Here is a 12,255-nt window from a genome sequence, read left to right as displayed (position 1 = left end):
ATGGGAGTCCCAGAAAGAGAAGAAAGGAGGAGGCGGAAAGAATATGTGAAGAAATAATGGCTGACATCTCTCTAAATTTGATGAAAAATTTAAATCTGCACGTTGAAGAATCTCAGCGAATTCCAAGTAGGATAGACTCTAAGTAATCCAAACCCTGACACATCATAGTCAAAACCCAAAGACATCATGAAAACAGCAGGGGAAAAGTGAATCTTCATATACAAGGGATCCTCAATACTATTAACACCTGACTTCTCTCCGAAACCATGTCATCTCACTGCTCTCTGTGGCCAGGTTGGCAAGCATTTACTGGACATGATTAGCTCTGACAGACTCTGTTGGGTTTGTGTGCCTCTCTGCTTTTCAAGGCCTGTGTGTCCGGTTTTCTGTGACACAGCTTTTCCTTGTAGGGATGACATGCCTTATAATGACCCTCTTTGTGACAACAGACATGCTCAGACTGGCTGTGCTAAATCATTTCAACAGTGTCTGGATCTATAGATATCGGAGAGTCAAAAGCCTCTTGAATTAAGATACCCCACGCAGCAGGGTAAATAAAACTCATTATGACTTCCTTTTGCGTGTAGTGATACACAGGTGAGCTACTGAACTGCATGTGGGATGCTGTAGTTCCTATTTGGTTTCCTTTTTCCTATTGTGTGCAAGTCTTTTATTTGGCTGGATTGGTTACCTAGGAGACAGCTGCAGGGTAAAGATGGATTGGCTGTTTGGGAAATAGAATTACAGGCCCCTTAAAGAAGCAAAGGACCTATTGGATAAAACAAAAATTAGTGAATGGCTGAGCTTGTGGTTAATTATTAATTAGTGTGCCTTAGGAAATCATATTGAGCAAGACAAGGTCTACAGAAGAACCTATTTAATCCTGCATGATTTTAACTTTAGCTTGTTTTTAATTCTTTCAAGCTCACCAAATGCTTATTAAGTCCTGCTTTGTGCCCACTGCTACAGGCCATTCCGGGGGGTTTCCAATGAAGTAGAAGGTTCAGTTCTCTCCCGAAAGGCCCATTTTCTGTTTGAGGTAAAAAAAAAAGAAGCTACCTTAAAATCAAGTGCATGATTGTGTGATACAGACTAAATGTGCCCAGAGAATTTGGAGGATGTAAAAGGTCTTGGCTAGTCAACATGAGAGGTGGATTTGAATCTACAAACAGGAGATAATTCTTTGAGGTAAAAGATGAAATTTAAAGACCTGGTGTGAGTTTGGGCACAACAGTACCTGAATTTACAAGATGTAATAGCAGCAGCACAGTTAACCTTTGCAGATCCCTCTCCCCAGACATTTTATGGAAAATATGTGACTATGATAGAAGTTATGTTGACCTATAGTCTTACTCAAGAGAAAGAAGTATAGCAGCAATGTCGACTCTTTGTACTAGCCCTCCTATAATTTATTTAAGGAAAGTCTATTTTCACTAAAAGTGTGACAGAGTATTGGTTTTTAGAATCTTTGACCATACAACAATGCTGGGCACATAGACATTCAATAAAATTTTTGTGAATTGATGTTCTTACATACAGCATATCTCAGCTAGCTTTAGCATTCTTTTCTTCCAGAAAGTAGCTGCTGAGTATTTGGTCTTGATGTGTGGTAGTAAGGACCTTTGTAAATATAGGAGTATAACTGCTTTTAAAACTGAACATGTGTCAGATTATTTCCATTTGGTTTGTAGCAGGGACAGCTCTCATTTTCCTTGTCTTACTTGTTCTGTTTGTAGTCATTTGATGTGGTATGCCAGTCCGTAGAAGAAGCAAGAGCAGTCCCCCTCAGAAAGCTTAACAATCTACAGGCACAGGAAGTTACATTGAATTTGAGCCCTAATGCTCTTTGCCATATCTATAAACGGAGGTAAGAGGTAGCATAAGAATACTCAGAAATATTTTGAAGGAAAGACAGTTTAGTTACGGGACCTACCTACAATTTTAAATATTTGTCAGCAACAAGTAATTATCAAATGTAAATCTAAGTCCATTAGTTATATAGTGTTACCAATAAAACTTTCTTTGTATTTTAAATTAAGTTGTGAAGAAAGTTACTGCTGTAATCAGAATCCACAGTATTGGATTTTGTCAGAGGATTTTTCATTGCCTGTTGTCTATTCTTAGAGCAATTACAGTTTTATAAATGGGATAGTGACTATAAAGGGTAATTTGTTAGAAGTCTTTTGCTGAATGATCAAGAGTAGTTTCCTGTTCATTCTTGAGCATTCTGTGAATCCCTTCTTTATTTCCAAAATTATAATAAAATGCTTTATCATAAGACAAGCTCTATCCCTCAAGTTTTCTTTTCAACGAAACTTTTTACGGTTTCGATTTAAAAACAATTACGCAACTTCCTGGTACCTACTCACCCTATGCTCTCCCTTTTTCTGGTTCAAGCAATTTCAAGGTTAGCAATTAAGTGTCAAAAACTTTTAACTGATTTACTTCTCTTAGACCTACTAAGTCACTGAGCTCCAAGCAGCACCTAGAAAGGATAGTGTGTGGAATTATTATAAAGGTTTGCTCACTTTCTATTCCCCTCCCAACCCCCATATGTCTCCATTCTGCCGGAGACAATCCCAAATTATAATGCTGTTTACCTATGTGGAGATCACAAGATGGGCCTAATTATTGGATGATTTGACAGAAAAGGGTACAGCTTCTTTGAGTGCTCTTCTTCCACTCTACCAAAAGAGTTATAGTCAGAATTAGCATTGAGGGTACGGGGGACTACAACTCAGTTTTCAGAAAACTGATTTTTCGCTTCATTTTCTTTGAACACTTTGGTTTATTTCTAAAAATATATCAATGGCAAGCAAAACACAGGTTGCAGGGGCACCGGGTGGCTCAGTCAGTTGAGTGTCTGACTCTTGATTTCGTCTCCGGTTGGCTCAGGTTGTGACCCGGGGTCGTGGGATTGAGCCCCGAGTCAGACTCCACACTGAGCATGCAGCCTGCTTAATAGCCTGCCTCTCTCTCTCCCTCTGTCCTTCTCTCCCTCTCCCTCTGTCCTTCTCTCTCTCTCCCTCTCTCCCTCTCCCTCTCTCCCTCTCTCCCTCTCTCTCTCTCTCTCTCTCTCTCCCCCTCCATCTCTCTCTCTCTCTCTCCCCCTCCCTCCCTCCCCGCCTCCCTCCTCCCTCCCCCCTTTCCCCCCCTCCAGCAGCCCCATCCACCTACACGTGCATCTATATCCTCATGTCCAGCTCTGGTCTATCTTTCCCACCAAGGCAGCTTCCCATAATGTCTCTAGGAATTTTACTGACTGTCCTCAAAAAAGGCACTTGTTTGTGGCAAGTGCTATGATTTTGAGGTTAATGTGTTTTTGGTGGTGGTGGTGTTAATGTTTTTGCTCAAATTGAGAAAATAATTAAGACCAAAAAAAGATGCAGAAATCTATTATGTTTTCAGTAGTTACAGGAATTTATTTTCTTGTGTTTTAGACAACAGTTTTCCCATTTGTAGATGCTCTTAAAGGGAGAAACAAGCAGTTTTCACTCAAAAGTAACATTTTAATTGTTCTTAATGAGGAAGAGAATAAAATAAATACTTTTGCCTTCCATATCTAGGTTTCTATAAATCAGTTCACCCTAAATTTGATAGAGGGATTCCTTGGGTTTGACATAAGAACATGTTTATGTAAAAATAGCACGTGATGTTTTACAAAAATCACTTTCATGTTATTTAAATGAGAGAGGGGGCCTTTGAAAAGTTTCCACTAATGCCTTTGCTCCTCTGCTGAAGCATGCTGGTAATGGTTTAGCAATCTGAACAATTGTATGTTGTACAAATTGTTGAACTTACCAAATGGGGGAGGACCTACCAGTTTTCCCAACTCTTTCTTGAACTTAATGGAAAGGTATTTATATTATAATATTCTTAGGCTTTTTAACTTTAATAAAATATGTTCTAATATTTAATCCATTATTTAATTTTATCTCTATATTATGATTAGATATTTCAAGTTTGCCTTCATTTTCCTGAAAAGTGTTTTTCTCCATCCAAAATCAGATAATGTACATTGGGTCTTGGATCTGAGAATAGAAAAGTTCCACTTCTTTCTGCTAGTATGTAAGTTCAACAAGAGCAGGAGCCTCATCTGTCTTGTTTGTTGTTACTTTGCTAGAGCCCAGAACAGTGCCTGACACAAGTACTCCGAAAAGTACTTGTTCAATGAGTGACTGAAAGAACTGCCTCTTGTGGTTTTGTGATTTTTTTTTTTTAAGTTCATTTTGTATGTTAAGTATGACTACGTTGTGAATTGCAGAATGCTGAATAATAAGACTCGGTGAAATAAATGCCTGAGCGATCCACACAGAAATAAGATGACTCAAGGGGTGTTGGTGGGGAATATTCCCTGGAATGACAAACCCACTCAAGTGTTCCCACCTTTTTGCATCTCCCCAGGAGCACTCACTGTGGGCCTTGTGCGACAGTGTCAGACAATCCATGGACGAGACCGGACGTGCATCCCACCTCGGCTTCCCCCAGAGTGGGTCACCACACTGTTTTTTATCATCATGGGAATCATTTCATTGACTGTCACATGTGGTTTGCTGGTGGCTTCCCACTGGCGAAGAGAAGCTACAAAATATGCTCGATGGATAGCCTTCACTGGAAGTAAGTAACCTGTGCTCACCAAATTTGTCTAGAAGGCGCGCACTCTGGTAGTTTAATGAAGATAATCCAGAATCAGTAATAAGGACTCCGTAATCATCAAAGAGCACCCCCAGTCTGGCCATCATATAGACTCTGCACAGCCCCGTCAGTTCTTCAGGATTCTCACCACAAGACCAAGACGTCCGAAACCTTAATTCTTTGTATAAAATGCTATCTTAATGAATTTTATTTTTGCTCACATTGTAACATAAGTGTTCCAGGTCTGTGGCTCAGAGCTACCCCTAACCCAAGTCTTTTACTCTTCTTAAAGGTATTGGCATCCTCTACCAAATAAAGATAAATCTAGAAGAGAATATACAGAAGTATAAATTAGATTAAGGTGGTGATTTACTTTTCAGTATCATTAATTTGAGTTTCTGCTATGAGTTGTTGTGGGACCATTGAAAAATCAACACATATGGTTGTTTGATAATTATTCATCAACATTTCTTACTCCATTAAGCTATGTCCCATGGTATGATATATATTATACATTCTCTTGTACTTTGCAAGATTGCTTTAATTTCCCAACACATCACTGGCTTTTCCCAAATTAAAAGCAGCAAAAATGCACAAAGGAAAGATATCTCTGTAATTTTGCCTTCTTGTTTCTTTCTCTGTAAAGTAATTTTGTTCCCCTTCCCCCAGAGGGAGAGGACATTTGTCAATGTCTGGAAACATTTTTGATTGTCACAGTGAAGGGGATCCTACTGATATCTTGATAAGAGGCCAGGGATAGGGTAAAACATCCTACAAATGTGAGGGACACTCCCCACAACAAAGACTTATCTGGCCCAAAATGGCAATGGAAATGTATTTATATTGTAATATTCTTAGGCTTTTTAACTTTAATAAAAGTTAAAGTTATATAAAGAACAGGATAACTAACGGTACTTATGCCAAATACCATGGGGTTTAACATCTAATTCAATGCCTTATAATTATCTCAGGTTTGCATAAGCTTTAAAAAATGAATATTATAATACAGCTTACTTTCACTTGATATTTTCATTTAGAACTTGTATGGTAGGGGTAAAACACAATCCCATGTCTCCCCATTAGTGTTAGATTAGAACTCATTTTATCCTTAAAGACCCTAACATAGGAACATTAGTTCATGAGTCTCCATTTCTCCCCATCTCTCTGTGAAACGCTTTAATGTGTATGTTTCTGGCTCTGTTTTATTTTTGTCTACATATCTCCCTTAGTTTTAAAACTTAGATCAAGTTGCCTTTGACTAAAAAAGTCTTCCTTCTTATTAAGAAATGTGAAACAAGTTGAGGACCTGTTTGAGGTCAAACAGACCTCCTGAGACCATTCTTTTCTGTATAGTAGGGTCCACAGGCAGTTGTAGAGACAGTGCTGCTAAATTAAAGGGTATTGATGAAGAATTTAAAGAGAATTGTTACTCACAGATACAATTACTTATCAGGTAGAATTCATTCTTTAAGAAGTAAAATAAAATCAAAGAAGGAGTATTTAGTTTATGGATTTTTAACTTTTAAAAAGAATATGTGCATATGGTACATAATTCAAAGCCTAAGAAAGGGTCACTAGGTGAAAAGTAAGTCTTACTTGTGGCTCCATCACCTAGCTACTCAATACCTCTTTGCTGGAAGCAACCATTGTTACCAGTTTCTGGGATTGCCTACCAGAGGTGCCCTGTGGATAGAAACGTATATGTATACGTGTGAATGTTCTATAAATAATATTCTGTTTATACTGTTCTGTACCTTGGTTTTTCAGCTCAACAATATCTCCTAGTTAACGTCATCTAAGCCAGCACAAAGCTGCATTACTCTTGTGTGCTTCCTTCAACAGGTTGTTTTTGTTAACAGAGCTAGTCTGCTGGGGTGGCAGTCTTGAGAGAGATTGAGCTCCCCCTGGTGTTTCCACTCAGCCTTTGAAAATGTACTTTATCTCTATTTTATATATTTCTATTCCACTTAAATTACAGTTTTGGTCAGAATGTCAGGGTAACATTTTCTGATAGGTTTACACAGTGGGGAACTGTCAGAGGAGAGCCGCATGTGATGCAGCTTGCCTCTGAGAGCAAGGGTAACAAAGATGTGTGTTTTTCTTCAAGTCTGACCCCTTATCCTTTCCTCTGCCACTGTAATTTACATTCTCATCTCCCAATACACCCAATATCTAGCTCTCACCACCAAGAAATCTGTGCCATGGAAGATTTGAAGCTATTGTCTTTACAGGCTTATTTAGAACCCAAAATTTAATTGTCAAAAGTTGATAGGTATTATCAGCATTAATATTTTTTTTTAAGTTTATTTATTTTGGGGGAGAGATTGAGAGAGAGAGAGGCAAAGATGGAGGGAGAATCCCAAGCAGGCCCCGTGCTGTCAACTCAAAGCCTAACGCAGGGCTTGAACTCACGAAACTGAGATCGTGACCTGAGCCAAAATCAAGAGCCAAACACTTAACCAACTGAGCCACCCAGGCACCCCCACATTAATAATATTTTAAGATCTAAAGTAACTTCACAGGTCCCAATAGCTTAAAAGAAAACTCATCCTGGGGCACCTGGGTGGCTCAGTCAGTTGAGCATCCGACTTTGGCTCAGGTCATGATCTCACAGTTCGTGGGTTCAAGCCCCACATCGGGCTCTGTGCTGACAGCTCAGAGCCTGGAGCCTGCTTCGAATTCTGTGTCTCCCCCTCTCTCTGCCCCTCCCTTGCTCATGTTCTGTCTCTCTCTCAAATATAAATAAATGTTAAAAGTTAAAAGAAAAAAGAAAAGAAAACTCATCCACCTACATTAAATCTTCCCAGAAGTATAGAGAACCTAATTCTTTGGATTAAAAACCAAGATTAGATGGAATAGGAGTTTATTGCTTCCTTAATATCTCATTAAGCTTTTTGTAACTAACTTAGAAAATATTTAACTATTGTAAAATATTAAACTCTAAATATAGTCATTAAATGATTACTCCATTGTAAAAGATAGCTTTTATTTTATAGTAGAAAATAGAAAAGGATAAGAATGAAGTTGGCACATTAACAGAATGAACAATTGTAATATCTGTGTATCTCTAAAGCACTTCTAAATTATTTGTTTCTTGAGATTAGATTAGTCAACATTAAGAAACAAGTTGTTTTTAAAACAACAACTTTATCCCATTGTTATTCTATTAGTTTGTGTATACATATGTAGATTGTGATTTCGTTTTACTTACCAAACCATATTAAGGCAGAAGAACCATTAGAAATTGGTGACAGATGACACTGATAACTGGGCATTGGCAGTACTAATAGTCTTTCCTGCTGACTATACAACAGAAAGGCCAGAAAACCTAATACTTGACTCTTTCACTTGTCCTGTAGTAGGCATCTGAAAGAATACAAATTCACTTATGTAACATTATTTGGTGTGGTTCATTGGCCCAAAAAGAAATAGTCTCTATGTCTGTCTATATAATATAAAATAATCCACCTAAGTGGTGCAAAGCAAACAGAATGCTGAAGTGTTCCTTAAACTAGTGTATTAATTAAGAAAATGTTACTTCTTAATACCTTGGATATTACCCTAGAGGTATTTCTTGCAGGAAAAGATTCCTAATTGGTTTTTTAAGGACTCACCTATTAAATTTGTTGATTGCTTAACACAGAAATAATTTAGGACAAGTGTTGGCTGGTATGTTTATCCAGGACTCTGTATTCCTGATACAGAAAAAAGTTATGTTTAACTTGGAAAAAGTTTCTCATTTGGTTAATGATGGAGAGCTTCAAACCCTTCACATGCAGTGAGTATAGTAACCTATGTTCACATTACACTGAAAAAAATGTTTCTGCCTCCAAAGAAATTTGAATGACTGTGAATATTTGACTAATGTGCTTTCAAAAAGCATAAAATATTTCCTTGAAAAAGCTAGCCTATCAATAGGTAATTTGTGTTCGCTAAGAAGAGTGTTTCTTTGGTAGCCCAGGGGAGCAAGCTGTTTGCTGAAATAGAGGGCTGTGGAACTCTACCCAGATACTGGGTTTTCTGATACCTTTCTAGAAACATTTTAGCAACTAATATACAGTATTTCATTGTGTTTGTATACAAAACTCAAAGAGTGTCCTCCTGTCCCACTTTAACCTCTGTGTACTCAGAAACCTGAGAGAGATTTTATTTTTTTCTAATATTGTCCATAATGAGAGATAATGAGAGAGTTTGCTAATCATCTCAGAAGGCTGAGATTCTTTCCACTACATGATTTTAAATCATTAAGATAAATGGTACTATATTTGTGTGTACCTTTTCTCCACTTCTAATACCGAGAGGAGCTGAGAATTAACAGGATAATAACTATGATGATCATAATATGCAACATTTATTCAGCACATACTGTCAACCTGGCACCATGCCAGGGACTTGACATTGTTTTGTTTATCCTTCTGGTATTTACCCCATTTTTAAAAGGAAACCAGAAGCCTAAGATTGCTAAGCTATAAATAGTGGAGCCAGAACATAGCCCCTATCTGATTGTAGTCAGAGCCCTTAATCACTACATTAAACGGTCAAGTATAGTTTATGCAAACACCTGAAACTAATGTAACACTGTATGTTAAATATACTGAAATTAAGATTTTTTTAAATTAAAGTTAAAAAAAGAATAGTCTACGTAAGCACTTAGTAGGTTTGGAGGCCTTTCTTAATGCTGATATTCAAAATCATCCTAACACTTATATAAAAGGCTTTTACTGTATTTAATTGTTAGGCTTTGTGGATATTATGTGATATATAGCATATGTAAATCTTTTGACAAGTGCGCCGTGTTTTAACAGGTTTGACCACGTTATCAACCCATAACCCTTCTTTTAAACTTCCTTTGTGCCAAATTTTCATTGTTTTCTTCATCACCAAACCATGTTACTAATGTTGTGTTTTGGTTTGTTTTACAGTGATCCTTTTCTGTATGGCTGCCCTAATATTTCCAATAGGATTTTACATCAATGAAGTCGGAGGTCAACCTTATAAATTACCCAACAACACAGTAGTTGGGTCATCATACGTACTTTTTGTCTTATCAATTTTCTTTACTATAGTAGGACTTCTATTTGCTGGCAAAGTTTGTTTACCAGGCTGATGAATGTCTAATTTGCTCAACTCTTTTATTATTTTTAATTTTATTTTATTTTTTTATTTTTGGAGGGGAGAGGACAAAGGCAAGGCATCTGAGCAGTCCTCTCATAGGAAGATGCTTAGATGAAACTGATGCCGAAAAGGAAAAAAAAAATGCTTTGATTTGTTCTCACTATGCACTTTGGATTTAAAAACAAAACAAACAAACAAACAAACAAATAAGGAGAGCCTTTTCCATAACCAAATACAGACAATATTGACTAAATCTCCTGAGCATATTCAGGCAGTCAGGTCTGCACTGTGATAGCAACGTAGTGAAGGAGAATGCTTTATAATGAAAAGCATGTGGCCCTTTGTGACTCTGTTGTTCCGTTTTTAATGTCTAACGATTAATTGAGGAAAAAAAACAAACTCTAAGTATTTATGAATCATGGTGGACCAGAGGCTTACAAGAGAAGTTCACGTGGGGCTGGCCTCACCTCCTAAGAAATTAGTATTCACAGCTTCCTTGTAATGGTATGAGCCTTTGGTGCCAGAATGATTTGCTGTTGCATTACTACACCAAGAAGCCAATAGATCAAAACTTGTTTGCTAAAATGTATGTAAAATTCCTGAAATTCCCTATTCTCTGTGTACAAAACAAAACAAAACAAAAATCAAACACTAAGAAACATGTTGGGGGTGGGTGGGTGGGGGAAATATTCCTTATATTTATATAAATATATATATAATATATATATTTTGCTGATGCAGTATACAGTGTGTATATATGTGTGTGTGTGTGTGTATGTGTGTGTAAATTTATATACACACACATGCAAACCGTTCCTGGAAGAGAACTCTGAATGCTTTGCTAGCAAAACACTGTGGTGTGCAAACCTAGAACTCAATAGAAAAAAAAGCCATTTATCTGAAGGCTGCGTAGTGGAGAGAGTCTTCAGTTTACCTCATTCTTTGTAGCAGCCCTTGATTTTAACAGGTTTTTGTAATAGGTACAAATAATCCCATACCTTTCTAGGTCCAATTTTAAGTTAAGCTAAAATTCTTTGTAGGGTTAATTTATTTGTATATGATTGTAGAAGGTAAGATCATGTAAAATGTTATAATTTGGGGAATCTTGACACTATTTAAATTATTGGCAACTGTTGTCTGTTGTACAAAGGCTCTCTTTTTCTACTGGCTTAGTCTGTTACACAAATAATGCATTTTCTGTGTTCAAGCACACAACTTTACATAAATACAAAGTTCACTGCTAATGTCAGTTCATAATATTTTGGCTATCTACAACACTAACTTCACTCTGCTATAAAAGTGAAATTTGTGTTCATCTGTATGCATTATTAACACATCTCCTTTACCAAAAACCTGAGCAATACAATGTTTTCTTTATATGCTATATGCCTTTGTTTGCTAGAAGCTAACATTTTTGTATTTCCTTTAAAGGGCTGTACTAAACCCACAGCTTTACGTTTTCTCCTAGAAGCATTGCCACTAACCCTTGAATCCATAATAGTTTTAAAATACAGTATTTCTCTTCTCCACGTTTCCATGCTTTCATATCCAGGTGAACACTATGACGATCTCCTGTTTGAGATGTGGGGCAGGAGGTTCTTTCTTGGCAATGGAGCTGAGTTTTTCTTCTTTTTAGTGAAACGGCAACCCAGATGTCCCTATCCAGTAGAGTTAGAGTCCCGTGTAGTCCATGCTTCACACAAACAGAAATGAATGCACTGTTTTTTCAAAAGAGCTCAATTATAAATTATAAGATGATTACTTCCGAGATGTGGCTGCCTCTTCAGATATTCAAAGAAGAAAATGGAGGAGCCTGACGTGTTTCACACTGGCTTGTTTGACATTCATATATCTTACTGTTAACTCAGCAGTATTTTATTGTGAAAGGAAACCCCAGTGTTCAGCTCACTCAGGAGTCAGAAGAGGTGAACCACCACTCTGGTGCATTCCTTGAGTATTCTGGGGGAATGTCACACCTTTCCTTCCCAGGGTTAAAGAAACGTCTTGGGAAATGACTGAAGGAGACCATTCTTCCCCAAGTATTATCATGTCTAGTTAATTCTGAGAAAACCACTGGATGTGTTCTATGGACATTTGGGATTACACTTCCCACTGTGATTTGATTGGTCCTCAGTCAAATGGATCACTTTGAAGAGAAGTTTTGGTTGTCACCATTAATACCACTGAGATAAAGTGTTAGCAAAGTATGGTTCAAATTAATTTATGATATGATCAAGAGCTTTTCTCTTCCAAAAGATGAATTTTATTGTAAATAGTTTCTCAAAATATTTTTAACTGGATCACAAGCATGGGGAGAGAAAGTTTCTCAGCTGCTAAGAATTTCCCCACTGTTTACTTCTTTCACTTACAGTGGTATTGCATATAAGATTACAAAATGTAAGGTTTTATTTGTATCTATTACCCAAACCATTAAATGTCTTTAATTTCCTCATTGTCTTGGAGGTCCAGTGCACAAAGGGCTGATAGGGGAACCCTCCCTCTAAC

At 37.3% G+C, this 12,255-nt stretch overlaps 1 protein-coding gene across 1 annotated transcript in view; it reads left to right on the top strand.

Moving 5' to 3' along the window:
• MOSMO (modulator of smoothened) overlaps window positions 1-10,413 on the top strand; it is a 61,005-nt gene extending 50,592 nt beyond the window's left edge. The window contains exons 2-3 of the mRNA XM_042972145.1: window positions 4,405-4,617; window positions 9,558-10,413. Of these exons, the coding sequence (XP_042828079.1) occupies window positions 4,405-4,617; window positions 9,558-9,742 (398 nt within the window). The 3' untranslated portion in view covers window positions 9,743-10,413. The remainder of the gene's footprint in view (window positions 1-4,404; window positions 4,618-9,557) is intronic.
• The last annotated feature ends 1,842 nt before the right edge of the window (window positions 10,414-12,255 follow it).

Source organism: Panthera tigris, chromosome E3, assembly GCF_018350195.1.
Source record: "Panthera tigris isolate Pti1 chromosome E3, P.tigris_Pti1_mat1.1, whole genome shotgun sequence".
Lineage (NCBI taxonomy): Eukaryota > Metazoa > Chordata > Mammalia > Carnivora > Felidae > Panthera > Panthera tigris.
This window is presented reverse-complemented; position numbering and strand designations above follow the sequence as displayed.